The sequence below is a fragment of the Helianthus annuus genome, chromosome 8 (genome assembly GCF_002127325.2).
Source record: "Helianthus annuus cultivar XRQ/B chromosome 8, HanXRQr2.0-SUNRISE, whole genome shotgun sequence".
Lineage (NCBI taxonomy): Eukaryota > Viridiplantae > Streptophyta > Magnoliopsida > Asterales > Asteraceae > Helianthus > Helianthus annuus.
Window position 1 is genome coordinate 116,652,112 of NC_035440.2, and position 23,605 is coordinate 116,675,716.

General features: G+C 36.3%; 1 protein-coding gene and 1 long non-coding RNA gene across 2 annotated transcripts; one reads left to right on the top strand and one right to left on the bottom strand.

Moving 5' to 3' along the window:
• Positions 1-1,766: 1,766 nt before the first annotated feature.
• Positions 1,767-2,240, bottom strand: LOC110921135. The gene is made up of 3 exons (XR_002582204.2): positions 2,203-2,240; positions 2,022-2,107; positions 1,767-1,806 (listed from the first exon to the last, which is right to left on the bottom strand). It is a non-coding gene; the product is annotated as an uncharacterized LOC110921135 (long non-coding RNA).
• Positions 2,241-6,317: 4,077 nt separating this feature from the next.
• LOC110921231 (auxin response factor 2A) lies at positions 6,318-13,553 on the top strand. The gene is made up of 15 exons (XM_022165518.2): positions 6,318-6,823; positions 6,912-7,027; positions 7,364-7,459; positions 7,567-7,623; positions 7,722-7,874; positions 8,152-8,236; positions 8,352-8,442; positions 8,537-8,701; positions 8,809-8,928; positions 9,009-9,084; positions 9,171-9,342; positions 10,629-11,488; positions 12,566-12,756; positions 12,933-13,084; positions 13,177-13,553. The coding sequence occupies exons 1-14, from the start codon at positions 6,718-6,720 to the stop codon at positions 13,072-13,074; spliced, it is 2,430 nt and encodes an 809-aa protein (XP_022021210.1). The 5' UTR covers positions 6,318-6,717; the 3' UTR covers positions 13,075-13,084; positions 13,177-13,553.
• The last annotated feature ends 10,052 nt before the right edge of the window (positions 13,554-23,605 follow it).

Consider the following 23,605-nt stretch of genomic DNA (forward strand, 5'->3'; position numbering starts at 1 on the left):
TATAGGATTAGAATATACGGTTTGAATTTTGAATTTTAAATGTGGGAACTGATAATTATTAAATTGTCTTATTTATTGGGAACTGATGTTTATTGGGAACTGATGTTTATTGGAAATCGACAGTAGTATATATCCTTATATCCTCCTTTATTAAATATTAAATATTAAATATTAAATATTTGAATTGTTATGCAAAGTAGGAAAAAAAAGAGAGAGAAGGTCAATTGTCATGATGACTTTTCTGTAATTACTGATATTATCAGTAATTACTGATCTGATTTGAAAGCAACTGTCATGATGACTTTTCTAATTTTTAAAACATAATAACCGTCAGTTTGAAATTCACATTTTGAATATTTTAAATGTCCAAAGCTCAAGAAATTAGCATTAATTACTGATTTAATTTGCAACAAATAGTCATCAAGATTTTTTTTTATTTTTTAATATAATTTTAAATTTTATGATCAAAACAATTTTGGAGGAAATTTTTCGTTATTGATGGTATGTAACGATAACGTAAAATGGTAATTTCCTTGTAATTCTAGTTTTTATTTAATAATTTCAATCTATCACTAATTAACACCATCAATAACAAAAAAGTGAGCAGTGGATGTTTGTTTAGGAAAACCACTGATGGTCAATATCAATAGATGTCAACAATAAAAAAGTGAGCAGTGGTTATTTTTCCTATCAGATGATACCCGACAGTTTTTTAAACACTGATGTTTGGACAGTTAATGGTCAACATATTTTGAAGAAACATATGTTTCACCTTATATATCAGTTGTCTGGACTTAAACAGAAGTTTGACCTTAAACAGATGTTTGCCCATAAACAGAAGTTTGACCATAAATAGGTGTTTGCCCATAAAGAAATGTTTATCTGGTGGTTTAAAACCACTGTTGGGTTAAAATTGTTTTTGTGGAGGTTGAAGGGGATTGAAACGACTGTTGGGTTAAAATATTGTTTTTTTGGAGAAGGACCATGCTTAAAATGGTGGTTTAAAACCACTGTTCCGTTAAAACTGTTCAACCTAACATGTGTTTCCATTAACTATTGCTGAAACTGCAAACAAATGTTAAAACCACTGTTTGTTATTGTACTTCTTTACAAAATTACATAGAATTCAAGAAAATGAAACAATGACTTAAAGAACTATAATTTAACACATAATCTAATCGGGCAAAGCAATCTATTATATGAGAATTCACTGATTGTTACAACATGAAACAAAACATCATCATCAGCAATAATCAGATGATCAAAATGCAGTACATGAAAACGCTTCTTCAGTTGTTGAAGAGTAGCCCTTTCCTCATATACTTGATCCTTAACTTTGTTCATAAAGAGCTCCTTTAGAACAAACTTTATGCTTCTTTTAATACAAAAAAGGCAGGAAACACCATTACTCTAGTAAGATAAAATCTTATCTTAAAACAATAGCAGATCCTTTCTTGCGTTTAGTAGGAACTACTGTGGGTTCTACATCATCATCTTCTGCACAAGTCAATTATAATCATCATTTAGTCATAAGCAAAAATTATTTTACATATAAATTTAATAATCTTTCTTTGTGTTTAATTAAACTTTATGCTTCTTTGAATACAAACCTATAATAACCCGCAGCAGATTGTGTGAATTTCAAACAACTGTGATTAGACTGAAACATAAACCGAGAATTAGAGTTTATCACTTCAAAATTAAAAACTCGAATTTGAAAATCGGAGTAGCAAAAAACACATACTTTAAACGATGTTGGAACAACAATACTGGAAACAACCGTAGAACAATCATCATCATTATCATCTGCAACAGATCATTGACAATCATCATTTAGTCAGAACTCAGATAACAAAACTTTAATTGGCAAACCAGATATCAACAAAAATCAACAGATGAAACCCTAATTTCAAAAAGAATAATCGGTGAACATATTCACAGATAAATAATCAACAGATGTTGTACTCATATCATAACCATTAAGAAAAATCAACACAGATCTATAAACATACAAATCAAACCTGAAGATGAAACAATCTTGTAAGAGAAACACCGCAGAACCATTAGCCGGCGCCCCATCTCTTGATCTAACTCTCGATAAGAAACCCTAGCAATGGTTACATGAAAAGACCCAAAACACAAAGGATTACTGTAAATAAGAGGAAATCATGAAAGTATTTCAATAAAAAAAGAAGAACAAACCTTTTGATGAAGTAATGGATGAACAAATGAAGGATGTACGCCAAAATCTAATTTACAACGTTTATGAAATTTGAAGCGCCGGAATATAGAGAGAGAAGGAACCCTGGGCATTTGTAAAAACCGAGTTTCTAAAGAAAGAGGAGAAGTGAGAAGAGAGATATATAAGGAAAAGGGCAGTGGTACTGTTGGGCGGGAATAGAGAACTGAGGATGCCCTAATTAAGTATTAAGTGACACGTAGCCCAAATAACTTTCATTTATTATATAGAGTAAATTACAAGTTTTGTCCATTATGTTTACATCAAATTGCAGGCGCTGTCCTTTTTTCCAAAAGTTTACAAGCGGTGTCCTTAACCTTCCAAAATCTTGCACGTTATATCCTTTAGGCCAAACATAGTTAGAATTTTCTGTTAAGTTTTGTCATGTACAAGGGTACTATTGTAATTTTACCTATTTAATTTAAAAATAAAAAAAAATTGCATATATAAACCCAGTTCCATATGTGGACCCAGATGAGTCGTATCCACCTCCATCAGTGATTCAGAATCCCGATTAGGGGAGATGAGGTGCTGAGCTGGGATCGTATCTTCACCTTTCTGCTTACCTTCTGCCATAACTTGACCATCTTCATTCACCGTAGAAGTTAATTGAGGTTCAGAGACATGGCGGGAAGGTGTCGATGAGTTTGGCGCCAATTCGTTGAAGACAAGATTCGATATCGGCGAATCTAGTCGGTTCACTTAAGAAGCAACCTTTCTTCCTCTGTTAAATTCTTCGTCTGAATCTAGTCAAAAATTCACTGCCGGAAATTCTTCGTCTGAATCTAGTCGGTTCACTTAAGAAGAAACCCAAAGCTGACTGCCCATTACCTTCATCAAACAAACTGTCTGAAAACCAAATGAAAAACTGAAACATATCTCTTGAATCCGTTCGCGGGTCCGTCGTTACACCAATAAGTAGTCTGGAGGTCTTTACCGCAACTGAAGCCGGAACCGGAACTTCATCAGTCTCAAGTTCTGACCCGGGGACTTCACCGTTTTTTATCCCGGTAACAAATAGTTCGTTAAACAAAGATAAATCATTAGCCGAAGAAGAGAGTGTAGATCTCGTAGAGTCAAGTTCGGACTCCGAAAGGGAGCATTTGTCATCAACTTCCTCTAGCTTACGGTTTCAACCATGGATGGAGGATGCTGTCATATCCAGCTGTCAATCGGTTCAAAACCGCGAAGAAGGTTCTCAACGATATAATTCACTAGCCGAAACGTCTACATCTCACGACATGTTCCGAAGGTTATCAAAGATTGATAGAGATCCCGAGCACGGAAGCCATAGAAGTGAAGTGGAATTTAACAATAAGGTTAGAGAAGTGAAGTGGAGATCGCGAGCATGGAAGCCATAGAAGTAAAGTTAACAGAGGAAGAAAGAGGGGTGAGGGATATAAATGGGGGAATAGAAAGGGTTCAGAGGGAAATTACCATTTTACCCTCATGTGTATTACACATGACAGTTTTTAACTGAGATTTTTAACCAAGTTTGGTCTAAAGGACATAACGTGCAAGATTTTGAAAGATTAAGGACACCGCCTGTAAACTTTTAGCCAAAAAGACAACGCCTGTAATTTGATGTAAACATAAAGGACAAAACTTGTAATTTACTCTATTATATATAATAGATACCCAATTTCATACTCATTAGGCATCTCTCTAAACTCCATCGACCACTAGTACACAAATTACCAGTCACTTCAAATGAAATCCCTAAAGCTCACATTAATATGAGAAATGAAAAAAAAAGTTACTTTGAAAGTTATCTACAACCCCAAGAAATAAAAGCTGAGAAATTTTAATCCTCGTTAGGAAGCAATAGGGGAAGAAATAATTGATTATTGAAACACATAACAAAAACAATTGTATGATTACTAGAAATTGTATGATTACTAGAAAATAGAACGAATAATTAGATTTAATTAATTGTTTATGATTGTATCTATACGACCCCTAGGTGTTAAGCCATAACAAACGGTTATGGGTTTGTCATAAACTAGTTGATGCCCTGCCCGCGTTGTGGGGCGATGGCCGAATAATGAGCGAGTGTTAGGCATTTTATTGACACAAAAAACAATTAAATCGAGTCAACCAATTAAAACAAAACACTTTTATAGTTTTGAAAAAAAAAACTAAAACAATGGCAATATTGTAATTTTTAACTAAGGGAAAGTTGTATTTTTTGACTGGGGTAAATTCGTAATTTGCCAAAAGCTAAAGTAATGGCAGCAGTACTGTAAATTTGAACCAAGGGCAAAGTTGTAAATTTTCATAGGGGTAAATTCGTAATTTTGAACTTGGAGTAACAACGTAATATAAATTTAAACTAAGGGCACAATCGTAATTTTAAGCTGGAGGCAAAAGCACATTTTTTATTTTGAACCGAGGGCAAAATCGTAATTTTGAGTTTGGGACGAAAACAGAATTTTATTTTGAATTGGGGGAAAAACGTAATTTTGAATTGAGGGCGAAATCACAATTTTTTACACGGGGAAAAATCACATTTTTCAACAGAGGGCAAAATCGTAATTTTTAGCTGGGGGCAAAAACAGAATTTTATTTTGAACTAGGGGCGAAAATTTAATTCTGAGCTGAGGGCAAAACTACAATTTTATTTTGAATGGAGTGAAAAATCGTAATTTTGAGCTGGGGACAAAAGCATAATTTTATTTTGAGCTGGGGGCAAAACCGTAATTTTAAAGAGGGGCAAAAACGCAATTTTAGAATGGATATAAAATAATAAACTGGTTGGTCCAATGGGGGAGTGTCAGGCAAAGTCGTAATTTTGAATTGAGGGCAAGATCGCAATTTTGATATGGGGACAAAAGCGTAATTTCATTTTGAGATGGGGCAAAAACGTAATTTTAAAATAAATATAAAATAATAAACGTGTTGGTCCAATAAAGAAGTGTCAGACAACTGTCTGGCACTATTCCTCTAGTTGATAAATGTGTCTGGCACTATTCCCCCACTTGATAAATGTATATATAGGAAATGGATGAAAAAAAACCATCTACTCACATTTTAAATACAAATAAAAGTGATGTATAAAGTATCATGTTTCTTTATTATTGTTGGAATACTAATTTGTAACATTATATATAAAAATATTAAATAGAATAATTTATTCCTACGTGATTGACTTGTTTATTGCACATAATTTTCCAAGTTGCACTCTCGGTCCTTCCAAAGGCACATAGCACTGCTGTCGGGAAAGCGGGGGTCATTGTTATTGGCCGGTTTATAGAAACTATAAACCACACAAACCCCCCCTCTACTTTTGTTTTTTCTTTAACATTTACCACATATTTTCTGCGTGTTCATAGTTGGCACCTCCAGTTTAGATACTTCTTCGTCTTTTAACCTTACACTCAACAATATTATTTATACGACTATAATACTTACCTATGACCTAATAGCCTAGCGTTAAGGGCAGATTTATGATGGGCGGAGGAAGCACTTTAACGTCAGCTGTTCCATTCCGGGTGATAGTTGGGCATGGCGTTGCCCTTTAGGCGTGATTAGAAGTCTTTTGTAGGATATCTCTAATTTTTTTTTCTAGATCCGTCACTGTCTAGCGCTATGATTTGAGTTCAAATCATTTCAAGTGTAAGGTTATGTGATATTTAGGTGTAAAAAAAGTTAAAAAAAAATATAAATACAATATTTTCAATTCTTATAATAAGTAAATAAATGTTCATGGTAAAATTAATTAAGTAGACAATATATGTAATTGTTATATATAAATTTTCAGCTATAGAAATATACAAATATAAAATAATTAAATATCTAATTATAAGTTGTGAGCCAAGCCCAAGTTTAAATTTAAATTATTTACAATAAAATAATTCATTTTAACCATCTTAATAGTAATATATATTATAATTAAAAACTAGGTGTCAAACTACACACTTTGGAACATTGTAAACTTTCTAAAAGTATCTCAAAAGTTAAATATGTTTATTGATTTAACAAATACAAATAATTTATTTTTGAAAAAAAAAAGATTTTTATACATCCATAATGCAAAGTGTGTGTAAAAAGACCCCGGTAGAAAAGCCGAATAACCGGAAATAGCCGGTCACCACCCACAGCAGTGTTAGAATTCAGACCTGCAAATGAGATAATAATTGCACTACCAGTTTTGACCCCTTTGTCTCTCTCTCTCTCTCTAAATTCTCTTTCTCTCTCTAAACTTCATCTCTCTCTCTCAAAACTTTCAAAAGATAGATTATATTCCGATTACAAATTGCATAAACAGATTCACCACTCGTGTTTGCGTGCGATTTAGCGACAAAAGAATCGTTGTTCATCTGATTGTCAACAGGATAACGTTTTCGCGTGAAGTTAATCCGCTTGTTCTTCACTTTTAACTGTGATTCAAGCTGATTTACACGTTTTAGAGGTGAAGAATTAGGGTTTTGTTGACGAAAACCGCTAGTAGATGATCTAAAACACCTTCGTTGATTGAAATGATGACGTCATCTGAGGTTTCGAGCAAAGTTAACAGAGAAACGTTTAATTCATCGTGTTTTAGTGATAGGAATGATGCAGTTGCTGATTCCGGTCACCGTAAAGGTATTTTCCGGCTTGTTTTATCACTGTTGAGAGAGTTAGGGTTTGGTTTTTGTGTAATTGATTGTGTTTTTTGTTATTATTTGTGTAGTTGATGAAGATATTGCGATTTATAAGGAGCTATGGCGAGCTTGTGCTGGTCCGCTCGTTAACGTGCCTCGTGAAAATGACCTAGTGTATTACTTTCCTCAAGGACACATCGAACAGGTATGGTTTTGTAAATCTGATTTAGTTATTTCATATATCATTTATTATCACATCTTTCATAAATATACATACATACATATCATATATTATATGTAATTTTTTTAAGCGTGTTAATAAATTATTCACAGTAGTGTTTTGTGAATCTGATTTAGTTATTTCATATATGTATATATGTATATATCATTTTTTTATCATATCATATATTATCTGTAAATTTGTTAAGCGTGTTGTTAAATTGTTCACAGTAGTGTTTTGAATAGGTTTACATAGATGATTAGATGATCTTATTATTTGTTTGTGATTTTAAGTTGTTTTTGTTGATTGATGTTTCGATAGGTTGAGGCGTCCACGAATCAGGTGGCGGATCAACAGATGCCGGTTTATAACCTTCCGGCGAAGATACTTTGTAAAGTTGTTACGGTCCAGTTGAAGGTACGGTTGTTGATGATGTAAAGTTGACTTAAAATTGACTTTGATTTTGTGTTATGTTGGTTAGTTCAATTAATTGATTTTTTTTTATGTTTTGTGTGTGTGTATAGGCGGAACCAGATACGGATGAGGTTTTTGCTCAAATTACTCTGATACCTGTATCTGATGTGAGTATCATGGGCTTGATGGTGTCAGCTGATTGTTTTTTTCTAGTGTTTTTAATGTTGATAGTTTTAACATGATAACATCGGTTTTGTTGTGACAGCAAGATGTAACTGCTGTTAAGGACTCTGCACCACCGCCAGAACCACAGTTTCGGGTGCATTCTTTTTGCAAGACGTTGACTGCTTCAGATACTAGCACACATGGTGGATTTTCGGTTTTGAGAAGACATGCTGATGAGTGCCTTCCTCCATTGGTTAGTAGCTTACTTGAGAGGATTGCCTTTCTTTCCTGAGTTAGTTTAAGTTTTAAAGCATGAGCATGGATTGGATCGGCTCGGTTATGGGCTAAATCGAACCTAAAGCTGATTAACCGATGATTCAGTTTTATTGTCGGCTTAGTTCAATTATCTATATACATATAATCATAACCAAACCATAACTATCGATTATCAAAAAAATATAACCGAACCAGCGGTTTCTTAACCGGTTCGTTATTTCGGCTCATCGTGTTTTCTTGTTCTTTTTATGCAGGACATGTCTAAGCAACCCCCGACACAGGAACTGGTGGCTAAGGATTTACACGGAAGTGAATGGCGTTTTAGGCACATATTCAGGGGTAAGCTGAAATGATTATTGCTTGATAAGATGGAATTTTGTTTAGTTATAAGAAAGACATACGGAGGACATTTGCCTCTAACCTTTCGGTATTCGTAATTGTTTGTAAATGGCAGGTCAACCGCGAAGGCATCTGCTTCAAAGTGGTTGGAGTGTTTTTGTTAGTTCAAAAAGACTTGTTGCTGGTGATGCTTTTATCTTTCTAAGGTAATAATAAACTTCATCTTATAAGTTATAATAATCCATGCATTTCTAAATTCATATTCTCTTTCTTACACTTTAATGTGTAAATATTATGCAGAGGCGAGAATGGTGAACTTCGAGTTGGGGTAAGACGTGCAATGAGACAACAAACGAACATTCCTTCATCTGTCATATCCAGCCATAGTATGCACCTTGGAGTACTTGCAACAGCTTGGCACGCCGTTCAAACCGGAACTTTCTTTACAGTATATTACAAACCCAGGTATGCAACCGTGGAATGTTACTGTTCTATGTTCTTTTAAGAGGCAATCCAACGTTTTAATCTTGTATTCGTCCCATTATATGATAATAATTTCCTATATTCCACAGGACTAGTCCTGCAGAGTTCATCGTCCCATATGATCAGTACATGGAATCTGTCAAGAATAATTATTCCATCGGTATGCGATTTAACATGAGGTTTGAGGGTGAAGAGGCTCCGGAGCAAAGGTACAGTTGTCTTAAGTCATTCATTCATCTTCTTGATTGTATATATTCATTTTGGTGTTATAATTTGTTTAATACTGTAGATTTACTGGAACTATTGTTGGGATTGAAGAGCGTGATCCTAAAATGTGGCCTGAATCTAAATGGAGATGTCTGAAGGTACTACTAATGTTTTTATCAAATGGTACATTACTTTAAGTCATGATGACTATCAGAACTTTAATATATTTTGTATGCTATTTAAGGTTCGTTGGGACGAAACTTCTTCGATTCCCCGTCCAGAGAGGGTTTCACCGTGGAAAATAGAACCTGCTCTCATGCCTCCTACAATCAATACACTTCCAGTGCATAGACAAAAAAGACCCCGCTCAAACATTTTGCCTTCGTCTCCTGATTCCTCTGTTCTCACTAGAGAAGGTACCTTTTTTATTTAATGGATGTGGCTAGATGGCCTGGTTGGGTAACGGGTCAAAATGGTTCTAGTTGAAACAGGCCAAGCGGGGCTGGGTTAGCACACACTTTTTCTTTCCGTTATTTTTTTGTAAGCAATAAACACGGTAGTCGTGATTAAAAAAGGATAATGTATGTGGAGGTCGCTAATGCCTCCCATACATTGAAATTACTTTATGGGCCGTCCAAGGATGTATCCTGTTTTTGTTTATACCAAATCCAACCAACAACATGCCACAATCTTTTTTATATGACGTTCTAGTTCTTTTACATTGAGTCAATGATAGATCATACATAGGTATATTTGTCTTTCCATTATTTTCATTTGGCCGAATTTTGTGTTAATGAAACTACTAGGTGTCCTATAAAGCTGTTTTGATTTTTGTGTCATCATAATGAAAAAGGTTGAATTGATTAGCGTCCGCCATACTTAAAATGCCGCATAATGCATGATGCGCCCGTTGCGCTAGTGAGAGACTGAGAGCGCATCGCAACACCTGATGCGTTGCGTTTACATGATGCGATGATATTGTGACAATTTTGCATAATGCATCCGTCGCAAAATGCGCTATGATCCACACAATGTTATTTTTTTGTTTTTTTAAAGATTGTTTTATATGGGCTGGGCTTTTGTGACTAATATGTATAATTAATTAATTAATTAATATCTAGATATAGACTCTTAGCATGCTTGATTCGGACCATTATGGTTCCTAAACTCTTTTTTGTGGTTCTAAAAATATTTTTGTATGCTTAATTTGGACCAAAAAGCATAATTCTTATCTTCTTATTATGTGAGTTTTTTAGTTTAAGTATGTTTTTAAAAGGTGTTGTGTAATTAATTTTTTAGTATTTTTTTTAATAAGGAGCGCATCGCATACGTGATTCGCTCGCACCGCTCATCAGATTTTTGGACCTAACGCATCTGAGCGCATCACGCAATTTAAAACCAAGCGCAATACACATACGTGATCCCGTAAAAAAAAGTATTTCACTATACCAATCTAAACTTTAAATAAAAAGACTAATCGGGGTTGTAAGCAATAAAAGAAGATATTGGAAATTTTTCAACCCATTCCCCTTTTAGCTATTTTTTTAATTTGAAACAAAGCAACCCAAATTGACCCTTTCACAAGTAAATTATTGAAAGCTGCCACATGTAGTAGCAGCATGAGACTGCAATTCTGATTAGTTGAGTAATCGAGGAAATCTTAAACTATGAAAATTGTTTTTAACATGTTAACTTTATACAGGACCATCAAAAATGGCTGCAGCAGACCCTTCATCAAAAAGTTCATTCTCAAGGGTCTTGCAAGGTCAAGAATTATCGACCTTGAGAGGCACTTTCATGGATTGTAATGAGTCAGATTCATGTGACAGGCCCGTTCAATGGACACCTTCTGTAATAACCGATGAAAAAGCTAACTCACTTTCTGTTTCTCAACATTATGGGTCGGGTTACGGGTTGGATAAACTCTCGCCCGTTTCTAGGACTGTTGGATCCTCCTTCACAGATCTATTATCGGGTTTTGGAACAACCAATGATTCCGCAAATGAATTCTCTACACCAACCAACGGTCACACAAATCCATGGTCCATTTCAGTTTCACCCTCCAATCTCTCCCTCAGCTTATTGGGCAGTGGTACAAAAACGGGTCTTCAATCGGGTGAAATCTCATACCAGACGACAAGAGATGTCAGGTACAGTGCTTATGACGATTACGTCCTTCATCCTAATCAGCAACATGAGAAGTGGTTGATGCCGCCACCACTTCCTTCATATCTCCATACGCCTTCTCACTCCAGTGACTTGTTGACCAAGTCGGTTAAACAAACTGAGCCCGTGAAACCCCAAGATGGAAACTGCAAAATATTTGGTGTACCTCTTGCTGGTAACAGAAATACATCTGATGCAAATCAAGGTTTGCAATCACAACAATACCTTACATTTGATTCTGATTCAAGGCCTGAACAGTCAAAGCATTTGAAAGTAGTCAATAATTTGGCAACAATCAAAGAGCAAGAGAAAGATTACCAAAGTTTCCCAGCGGTTGTGACTGTGAGGGATGGTCACGTGAAAGCTCATAGTAGTTCTACAAGAAGTTGTACAAAGGTAGTTTTTAATTCTTTTTTTGTTGGTATGATCTAGGGCTGTAAACAAACCGAATGAACACGAACAATGCTTTGTTCGTGTTCGTTCATTAAGTAATGAGCATGTTTATGAACTGTTTACGAACGCTTACCGAACGAGATTTCTTGTTCGTGTTCGTTCATTAAGGAAACGAACATGTTCATGAACTGTTCACGAACACTTATGAAACGCAAATGAACTCAAACAAATGTTCGTGACCATAAATGAACACAAACGTTTATGAACACAAATAAATACACACGAACATATATTCATTTTAGAAAAAAGAAATCCATTTTTCATCACAAAGATTACGAGAATCCACCAAAAAATAAATAAGCACTTAACATAATTATCCAAACACAGTTGACATAATTATCATAGACATTTATAACACAAAACTAAGAAGTTTGTCAAGCTTTAACACAAACTGAAATTGAAATGGTCAAATGAGGGATGTTGGGGGATGCATATAGTATAACTAGGGTTTCGAATTTTTAAAAACAAAAAACAATAAAACAAAAATACAACATATACAAACCTCTAAATGAACGAACACAAATGAACATAAACGAAAGGACGCAACCTCTGTTCATGATCGTTCGTTTAACTTAACGAACGGAATTTCTTGTTCGTGTTAGTTCATTTATTAAATGAACGAACATAAACGAACTTCCCGCCGAACGGTTCTCGAACTGTTCATTGAACGTTCGGTTCGTTTACGGGCCCTACTATGATCAATTTGAAGAGATCACTATTTCGACCTGTTTACTAATAAATGAGTCGACGCGGGTTGTTTTTTATTTTTATCGGGTTGATTTGGGTAAGATAAAGTAATTTAAAGTGAAACAGGTAATATGGGCTGATAGTATATTGCTAACTAAAAAAGTCACTAAATAATATTTTATGGACATAAATGTTCGGGGTCAGCCAGCCAGACCCATATTGGTCTGCGCAAAATATTTACTGTTTTGACCGTTCTAACCTGCCTTACGCGTCAATTTTGCTACGTCTAATGACTATAAATGCTGTAATAACTCTGATGATTAATATTTTCAGGTTCATAAGCAAGGGATTGCTCTTGGTAGGTCTGTGGATCTCACAAAGTTCAATAACTATGTTGAATTGATCTCTGAACTGGACGGGTTATTTGAGTTCGGTGGTGAACTGAAGAGCCAAAACAAAAACTGGCTTGTTGTGTATACAGATGATGAGGGTGACATGATGCTTGTTGGAGATGATCCCTGGCAGTAAGTAATTATGTATTTTCAACATGCTGCTGTTAGAATTTTTATAAATGACGCATGCATTACTTATGATTACAAAAAAAAAAAAAAAACAATATTTTAAAATATTAACTCAGATTTTTGTATAAAACATTGACAACTCAGCCTTTGGTATGTTCTAACGCATGTATGATGGTCAGGGAATTTTGTGGCATGGTCCGGAAGATCTTTATTTACACCAAAGAAGAGGTTCAGAGGATGAATCCTGGGACTCTAAACTCAAGAGATGATGACACTTCATCTGTAGCCGGAGACGCTTATGAAAAAGACCAGGAAAAATAGGAATAATTAGGTAAGAACTTCATCTGAACATTGCATTTTCAAGTCCCTAGTAATTAATTGTGTTAAAAAGTGTGATTTTGATGATGGTTATGGATTATACAGGTTGATGCTATAGGGAGACAATTGAGAACTGAAATAAGTATTCGATTGGACCAGCTTCTAAATTCTCCGGTAATATAATATTTTTAGTTTTTTTATATATAACATAAACATAATACAACGATTGTCGAGGGTATGTGGATGCTCGGAAGTCAATCGTTTTATTCTGTATAGAGGCTACGCTCTCCAGTTTTTGCATGCATGTATGCTAGAAGTTATATGTGAGTTTCAAGAGTTAATTGACTCATAGTATGAACGTCTCATATTGTTGCTAGTTTAATTTGATCATCTGTATATAGTTTATTTGGTTAGAAAACTCGGTATAAGTTAATAAAATTGTCTTAAGACTTGTTATAACTAATGGACATTGGCTGTTGGCTTTTTTGACTTGTAATAAAATGTGACCCGTTTGCTAATTAAAACCAAATCAAACGAATGAAATGAAATGATATGATGTGATCAGCTCTAGCGCGGTTGAAACATGTCCCGACTGGGAAATGGTTTCAGGTGAAGAACACATTTCGCTCATGGCCCCTTTGAAGCAAGCGTCACTACATCAGTAGTCACTTGCATGCATACACAAAACCCACTATTGCCTTCAGGAAACACCATTAGTAGTCGTTGAATCTGAGTAACCATCACAAGATACATAGCCAACCGACTCGAAATCACACATCTTGTATTGAGCATATTATTACAATAAGAACACTCAAATGCTCTCTTATTAATTTTCTCTTTTTTAACATGACAAATGTTCAAGGTGTTGATAAGTTAAAGTTGACTCACAAGTCTATAGTTTTAGTGTGAAAGAAGTTCGTTCAAATATTTGAAGTACATTTGCTTAAATGGAGTGAAAAATCTACTAAAAATGTGAACGGATGACCCTTCACGGCATTGGTGGACCCAAGCTTTGGTTTGGGTGGTCGGGCGCCCCCCTTGAAAAAAGAATTTTAGTGTATTTTCGAGGTAAAAATCTCGACTGCACCTCTTAAAAATTTGGTTACCCTTCGTTTGCATCCCCAGAAAATAATTCATAAGTCCGCCACTACTTCACGGTCAGGTCTATAGTTTTAGTGTGATGTGTGAAAGAAGTTCGTTCAAATATTTGAAGTAAATTTGCTTAAGTGGAGGGAAAATTCTACTAAAAATGTGAACTGATCACTAATTACTAATTAGTGATTACCCTTTACGGTCAATACGCGCCTCGATTGTGACAAAACTTGGCCTTTTGATTTTTGGTCTTTTTTCAGTTACATTTTTAATCATTCGACTGGAAATTGATATATTAGGAAGTATCAAAAGATTCAAACTGACAATTTCCTTGCGAAGTACTTTTGAAGCCAATCCGGGCATGGTTCTTAGTGGAGTGGGTGTGGAAGCGACAAGGGTGCGGGGTGGGGGTGAGGAACACCGCCGCACCTAACACGGTTTCAAAGCCGTATAGTGGTGAACCGTGAGGTGAGGTTGAGAGAACCGTTATGCAACGGATATTAGATTTAAAAACCAATAAATACCTTTTAACCTATGTTTTTTACACCGATTTCATATCGATCCTATTTTCATTTCAATCTTCTTTCTCAAATTCCATGTTTTTGGCAACGCTAGATTTTTCAACACTAATTTCATAGTGAAGGGATTCATCACTTTTTGTCGTCATCGGGCGAAGATGAAGCTATTTCGTTTGAACTCATTAATGAATTTAATATTTTTAAATATATTAACTAGTTTACATTTTTTTAAATAGGGGTTGGGATGATAGAAATGTGAAACATAATTACACTCATGGTTTAGGCATGAAAAGAGAGAATTGACGTGACTTGATGTGAAGAGAGAGGCATAGCTTCATTCATTCGTTGAGCCTTGGGGATAACCATTAGCATTGAGGTCAATCACCACACCACCTCTATCATACAACATTACACGACTCAAGAGTGCATGGCCAACACACACCTAAAGCGCCTACGTTCCGCTTGCAGCCAAGACGGCCACAACATCTTTGTGTCTGGCTATGTATACGGATGTGAAATACTATCCTTTTTTGAGGGAAGAGAGAGGGAAGAAGTTGCTGCTACACCTCACGAACTTCTTACTGGAGCAATACTAAAAGCTTGATTGTTTGGATTCACATCTTTTGTTCATATTCCTGCGCAGTTAGGACGTCTTAGACTACACGAAGTGGGCACAGTTTGGAGGTCTAGAAGTCTCTCCACGTCGGGCACACCGGCGTGGAGGGCGGCGTGGTGTGTGGGGTGGCAAAAACTTCACAGCGTGGAGCAAATTTGGGTGATGAGGCGGCGTGCAATGGTTAGTTAGGGTTAAAGCTGTTGGACCAACCATTTAAAAAAAGATTTTTGAATTTTAAAAATTAAATAAATCACCCTATTTAAAACCCAACCCATTCCACCATTTTTACCAAAAACTCTTCTACCACACTAAAAAAATTATAAAATCTCTAAAGTTTTATAAAAAAATCCATCCCCACAATCATCCTTTCGATCCGAACAACCCGTATGGTGTAGATGACATATCGAATACTACTTTGCCTTAACCGTCTCAACCCCGACTTGATCCAATATATTGGCTTACGGGCATCTTCTTCCGAATTTCCCTATGTTCCCCCCCACAAATACAAAACCTTCCTCAACAACAACCGCTCACTCCTCTACCCCAAACACCCACTACACCCAAATCTGTGCCCAAAACGCAAGCTACATCCGAACCCTCTACGCGAAAAAAACGAAACCATAGGAAGATAACCGATGCCGAGAAGGAAAAAGCCAAAGAGGATCGTCGCCCATATCCATGGATAAATGATGAAGTGGTGGTGTTGACGAAAGCTTGGCTTTCTATTTTGGAGAACTCGGTTCTAGATATAATCTATTTTATATTTATTGTAAAAAATAGATATGTTTAAAAATTATGTAATTTTTTGATATTAATAGTATATATTTTTTTTTTAAAATAGGTACCAATCAACACAGTGACTGGAATCAAATCAACGAACTTTATCACACAACATTAGTACGAGATTACTATCGGAAAAATGACAGTCTCTCGTCAAAGTGGCTTGAAGTAAATCAAGCCATGACCGCCTTCAACGACCACTACAAAAACCTAAAGAATAATCCAAAGAACGGCGAAACCGATGCTGATTTGTTGACACGTACGATGAATTTGTATTCAGACGGAAAGAAGGGGGGGTCTTTAAAATTTATTCATTGTTGAAATGTTGCGAGGCACTCCTCAAAATGGGCAAGATTACCTCTAGCAGGGCAATCATTGTCCAAAAGGTCGAAAACTAGTTCCTCTACTAATCGCTCGGATGCCCGTACCGAGCATGAGATAAGCTTAAGCAACGACGATGTTGAAGTCGAGCGCCCACTTGGTAGAGATAAATAAAAAAAAGAGGGCGCAAAAATCACATACTTTGAGTGGGGAACACACCCTCGGTTTGGCCAACCTAAATGAATAAATAGTTTTGTTCAACAACATCCAACAAGAAAGAAACGCCCACAAAGAAAATGTTCTCGAGCATTTAAAAAGAAAAGTAAATTTGAAAAACGAGAAGGACTTGGCGAAAGAAAAGCAAGCATAGATGAAATTCCTCGCTATGGAAAATGATCATCTTGGAAACGAAAAAAGAGAAATATTCGAGAAACTGAAAGAAGAAATCAAGACAAAATACCGTACTTAGTTTTGTTTTTTTTATTAGTTTCGGTTTTTTTTATTAGTTTGTTTTTATAAGTTTATGTAATGTTTTTTTATTAATGTAATTTCTCTAATTAATATTAATGTTTTTTCTAAATTCAATAGATTTGTTATAATTTTTAAATATAAAATAATGATAAAAAGTGCTTGTCACGTGTCACACCACGACACCCTTTCACGCCTTGTCTAACTCCTTTCCTTTTGCACCACGCCACTTTTCTGATAGTTGTTGACGTGGCTGCCTCATGACGCATCATGCCCCCTTTTCAAGCCCCCCCCCCCACACTCCGTATAGTCTTAATTATGTTAACACATCCCTTAAAAAAACCTTTGTGGCAATTCCCAAATTATTTAGGTTCGCATGAGCAAGTATAAAGTCTTTGATTCTTCAAACCTGAAGGGATACGGTCCTGAAAAGCGTGCGCAAGTGCGCACACAAGTGACCATACCACTAGAATGACATCATCAGGAATAGGGCTGGCATATCGTGTCAACCCGACCTGTTAAGACCCGAACACGATAAGACACGAACCCAAAATAGGTAAACACGAACACGACACGAAATCTTATCGTGTCAGATTTTCCAAACACGAACACGAACCTGATAATAAACAGGTTACACGAAACGACCTATTAAGACACGAAAAATTTACCAACGTATCATACAACTTGTTAAGACACGAACACAACATGTTAAGACATGAACACGACCTGTTACTACATGTTTGATATTTAGCCATTAACATGTCTTAACATGTATTGTATAATGGTCTTAAGTATTAACAGGTCATATCGTGCCTAACATGACCTGTTAAGACACGAACACGATAAGACACGAACACGAAATAGGTAAACACGAACACGAAATAAAATAGGTCTTATCGTGTCGACCTGTTATAGACACGAAACCTGTTAACTTCGTGTAAGTTCGTGTCGTCTTATCGTGTTCGTGTTAGAATTGCCAGCCCAAATTAGGAATAGATCATGGCGAGACCTAGTGCGCAACAGGCCTCGAGACAAACGACCCGTCGTCGTTACCGACGTGCTAGGCCATTACTGAACAGACAATGTGTTCAAAGATCCCAGGCAACATAGCAAATATTATATACGAGCAGTGTTTCAACCAGTTCGACCCTGAGGAAAAGGCGCGCCTCGAACCCATAGACTACCCTCTTACTGGTTTCAACAATGAGGTCGTCTTTCTGCTGGGTCAAATATCTTTTCCTATCATGCTCACAGATGGGAAACATTCAAGAACTGAAGATGTCACTTTTATGGTCCTACATGCTAATTCACGTCATGACGTCTTGTTAGGGCGCGAATCTCAAGGAGATTTCAGCATGATCACGTCCACACCCACTCGGTAATTGGTTTCCCAACGGAAACGGTGGTGGCCATAATGTATGCAAGAAAAGAGGTCATGATGGCCGACTGTAAGGCCATATAATTGAGTAGGTTTACGCTTATCTTTATCAAACACATTATAAGTTATTTGGACTTAGTTGTCTAGTGGGCTTGGGTCAGGCCATGTGGGCCGAATTGTTTATGGACCCTATATAATGATATGTTTAGTTGATTATTAGGGTTAGCTCATTAGGAACATTGGTTAGACACAAGAAAAATGAATTTGTGAGGTTGTTGATTGTTTTTGGCTTGTAATCGTGTGTACCAGACAATCCTTGAGGTTGTGTGCACTTGTTTCTAATACAATCGACATTGCTTGTTCTTCTTCTACATTTTTCATTGTTATTCCGCACTTAGATTAGTGTTTGTGATATCCGATTGAGAGTTCCTGGACTTACAATTGGCATCAGAGCCTAAGAAGTCTTTCGAAGGCTCGGTTTCATTGGATATTACTCGAAGAACAAGAAAAAGTGTTTGCAGATTCGAAGAATATTGGTAGACTCGAAGAACATCAAGAACAGTCTTGAAGATTCAAGAACACTTTAAAAGTTCGTGTTTTGATCTGTTTTGGAGCTTTACAGATTGTGTTTGCAAGTTTGTTTCGAAATTATTGGTGGAAAGAATCTTGGAAAATTGAATTTCGATTTTTTTCCTTGATTTTTGGGATTTAGTTTTGAAAAGGCAGTCAGTGTAAGGGTTAAAGTCTGTTGTGTACGGGTTTAAAACATCTTAGTGTACGACCTGGTTAGTGCGCGACCTGTTCGTGTGCGACCTGGAGTGTGCGGGATCAATTCAGTTTGTGTACTAGCCCAGATTGTTAGGGCCCAAAGAGGTTCAGTGTGCGGTCCAAAATAAGAGTGTGCGACCTAGCATATTAGTGTGCGAGCTAACATCAAGTGTGCGGTCCAACGGTTAGTGTGTGGTCTAAAACAAACCAGTGTGCGACCCAAACTGAAGTGTACGACTTCAGGGTGTGCGACCTAAGATAAGTGTGCGAGTGTGTGCAAAGGTGGAATTTTAACCAAATGATGTGTACGGTTTTAAACGTATTTAAGCGTAAAATTTGATCTGCAAACAATCTTGGCAAACCGGCTGCAAAGTTAGACTCGTGTGATTTTTAGGCCAAAAAAATGTTTGGACGTTGTATATCATTGGACTCAAAATTTCGAGACGAGTCTAACGATACGATATGGTAAAAACAGTTTTCGGTCAGCTTTCGAACGTTTTTAAAGGTCCGGTTCAGTTAAACAGACATTTCCGAGGGATCAAAGTTTAGCTACTAAGAAATGTCTTCTCAGAGTGATGTGCTTGAGAAGAAACTTGAAGGTTTCAGATACTTTCCTGGTGAATCTGTAGAAGCATTAATTAGCCGGTTTACTGAACTGCTCTTAGAAATGAATAATGCCGAGATTGTTGTGTCTACTCATGTGAGCAACAAGAGGCTTCTGGATGCTCTAAAAGGTATTCCAGATAAGGGAAAGTGTAGCTAGTTTAGATGTGTAAATCAGATCGTGTTGACAACCAACTATTACAGAATGAAGTCTGATGAGCTAATCTCACTTATGAGATCATATGATAAGGCTGACAAGCAGAAGGCTCAAGGCAACACATCTGCTGCACTTTGCTCATCCACTCCTGCTGCTCCTGCTGCTACATTGCTTGCTATAGTTTGTTCATCCACTCTTGTTGTTTCATTGCCGAATTCAGATTCAGGTTGATGTACAGGTACTCAGATTCGTGAGTTCACTCCCACTCTAGCTGAGGTATATGTAGATAATATTTGCTGTAATACTGCCTGTAGAGAGAAGGTAAGCGGGTACAAAGAACGTGCCAACTCATTAGTTATGCAACTGCAGTTATCTAAATCTGATTTATATCATATTCAAAAAGATAATCAATGGATACAAGGATATGGTGGATGCACAAAAACGTGATATCCGCCAATTGCATAACGATTTGAGTCAAGAAAAGTGTAGGCATCTCCACTTCAAAGAACTTTTAGAAAAATTAACTATTGAACTTGATTCTCTAAAATAAATATTTGAAAATACAAAGTTTAATTTTAAAAAGTTTGACATTTCAAGTGAAAAAGTTGAGAACATGATAAATAAACAGTTAAAGTTTAGTAAGAAAGAAGTTGGGAATAAGAGTTTGGGATTTGTGCGCATTCCTCCACCATATAATCATTCCTATACCTCTATTCCTATGACTGAAGAGGAGATTGCTAACATGCCTGACATGGTCTATGGGCGGGCTAGTGATGTCAAGGTTGAGCCAGCAAAACCCACAAAAATTAAAATCTTAAAGCCTAAAAGGAATGAAACAAAGACAACTGAACAAGCATCTACACATATCTTTGTTAAATAAAAAAATGTCGCTAAGCAAACAGATACATTGAGTTTTGAGAAAAATGTTGAATCGGCTAACGAAACGACTGAGCCAGCTGCACCATCTGACTCCAAATGTGAATCACCTGAAGCAACTGATTCTGAGAAATTTGAATCAGTTGAATCTAGTGAATCCAACTGTGAGTCCTTTGGAGTAGATGAATCAAGCAGTGAAATTCTGACTGAGCCCAAAACATCTGAAATTGATACACCAAGGCTAGTCAAAAGTGTAGAAGAATGTGTGAACGATACTGATGCTTCTACTTCATGTGCAGGCGAGGTAAAAGTAGAGGATTGGGTTGAGTGGGATGATTTTGTTTGCCAAGAAACCGCTGATGTTTGTTTAAAAACACCAAATTTGTCTGTTCATGCTCTTCCATATGTGAAAAAGGCTGCTTCTAAGCCAGTTTTGAGAGGCCCATTAGATAAACACGTGCCTCCAAAACCAACAATTTCAAATGAAATTGCTAAATCTAACAGTGAATGTGTTAACTGTTGTAGACATGGATATAAGAAGCAGGGCAGAAAGTTTGAACAGTCTGTAAACAAAAAATATCCAAAAAATCCTATAACTCGTACTCATCATCGGTTGGATCGAATGGATCAGGATATGCTCATTATGTGAAGAAGCAAGCATGTTACAACTGTGACATACCCGGTCATATTGCACAAAATTGAACACATCGTCCCTATATGCCATATTATACAAAGAATCAGAGGGTTACATCAAGGGATAGATCTTATTTTAAACCAATGAAGGTTGAAAAGCCCAACACAATGATGAATAAGCATCCCAAGGTTAAACCATCTGATGGGGACTTGAATGCTGCGAAAGCTAAAAGGAAACAAGCTTTGAAACCTAAACAAGTATTGAAAAATAACAAGGTTGAAAAGAAAACTGTTTTGCAAAAGGCACCTAAGAATTAGAAAAGTCTAAACAAATTTGGAAAGCAAAACATAAAGCAGCGACATCACCAGTCCTTGAAACAAAAGGGGACATGTGTTTACGGGAAGTGTCTTATGTTGATGCTTCAGGAATACCCAGGACCATGATGGCCTGTGTACCAATGTCTTACTGATCTCCTTATTTTTCAGGGACAACAAAGGAGGAGCTGTTGACAATCCTTGGAATGTTGATAGCGGTTGTTCCAGAGATATGAAGGGTAACATTTCACTGCTGCTAAAAGTTTTAATTCTTTACAATTGATATGTTTCCTTTAGAGGAGATAAGAGAGGTAAGATAAGATCAGCGAAAAAGGTACAATTTAGATTTCATGTTCTAATCTTGATATTGATTATTCTTAAATCTGATGATGGAACGGTTAAGCAAAACAGCAAAAATATTTTCATTTTCTTTCGTTTCTATCTTTGTAAATACATTTTCTTAATAAGGTAAATTTGCGCATAAGATTTATGCACAAATTTAGGGGGATAGAGAGAGACATATGTAAATATTTGCAAGTGAGAAAAAAAATGAGAAAATACAAAAGCATTTGAAAAACAGAAAAAATACAAAACGATTTTATTGCAGCATTGGGAAATGAAATAAATGTTCGTGTTAAAGGGTTTTGACCAACACATGTAAGGTGATATAGCTGAAAAGACTAGGATCTATTGTGATATGTCGAAAGGCTTAACGCTCAAAAGATAAAAGATACAAAGTGATATAAACATAACGAATTATACACCATGTGGGTAACATACCATCGGCGTATGATTTCATGGTCTTAAATCTTGCGTTGATACATAGCCAGCGTCTGAGGTTTCGGGTCTTTATGTTGATGAGTCATCCGGGGATATCATGACTGTCCTTCCGTTGCATCCAGATTATATGCACACCTAGGCACAGTCAGGATATCTTAAAAGCGCCAAAGAGGCCAAAAACCTTAAAAGAAGATAAACTTAAAAATAAGGGAATTCCTGAGAAGCTTATAAAGCTAAATTCATACCAAAAAGGTATTTGCCTAATCCTCGTTGGACACATATATTGGTCGCTCTGCTGTACGAAAGTACTGACCTGTCACCAATAGTCTGACGTTGTAAATAAAAAGGATGAACTCAGTATACTCACTTGCTACGATGAATCGTGGTGCTTACCTTGATCGCGAGGGTATGTCATAGTATGGGACACACAGGTACTATAGTATAATATTACCTTAATCGTATCACGAAGTTGAAAATTGAAAGTTGAGCGTTAGTTTTAAGTGGACAAACATATCGGCACGGTTAGACTCAGTTGATTTTTAGGACAAAAAAAAAACAGTTTTCGGAAAAATTTGTTAAAAAAACAGTTTTCAGAAAATCCCGAAATAGGTGTTTAACATTATATATCATTGGATTCGTAATCTCGAGACGAGTCTAACGGTATAATTTGTTAAAAACAGTTTTCGAAAAAATTTTATACGGTTTTAACAGTACGGTTACGGTAAAAGCTCGACGAGGACCAGTAGAGAAGTTAGATTTGGATTTTGAAACAGGTTACCAAAATCCATTTAAACTTTTAAGCTGTGTGTTTAAAGATGGTCAAAATGGACAATGTTAGTGAGACAGTTAAAAATTTGTCAAAGCTGATAAACGTCAAAGAATATGCTGTATGGAAGAAAGAGTTTGAGGCATTTGTTCAAAGTGAGGATTCTAGGATATGGAGCTCTATGATTGATGGATATGTTGTTCCTACACGTCATGTTGATGGAAGAGTTATAGTGATTTCTTATGAGAAGATGGATGAATCTGAGAAACAGGTGGTTGATGCTGAAAAGAAAGCTTTAGCAGCGATAAAGATGTCCTTGCCCAAGGGCATCAAACATACCTTTAAGAAGTATGGGTCTTCTAGAGAGCTGTGGGAAGCTTTAGAAAAACGTTATCAGAGTTCATCTAGACAAAGTGCAGGAGCTCGTGCTTCAGATGAAGAAGCAGATGCTGCGAAAGAAGAG

What these genes read in the sequence shown, in the direction of transcription:
- LOC110921231 (XM_022165518.2), top strand. Translation starts at nt 6,718, where the DNA reads ATGATGACGTCATCTGAGGTTTCGAGCAAAGTTAACAGAGAAACGTTT. An exon ending in CTCTGATACCTGTATCTGAT is followed by an intron (nt 7,624 to 7,721) that starts GTGAGTATCATG and finishes TTGTTGTGACAG; the next exon opens with CAAGATGTAACTGCTGTTAA. An exon ending in CTCTGTTCTCACTAGAGAAG is followed by an intron (nt 9,343 to 10,628) that starts GTACCTTTTTTA and finishes AACTTTATACAG; the next exon opens with GACCATCAAAAATGGCTGCA.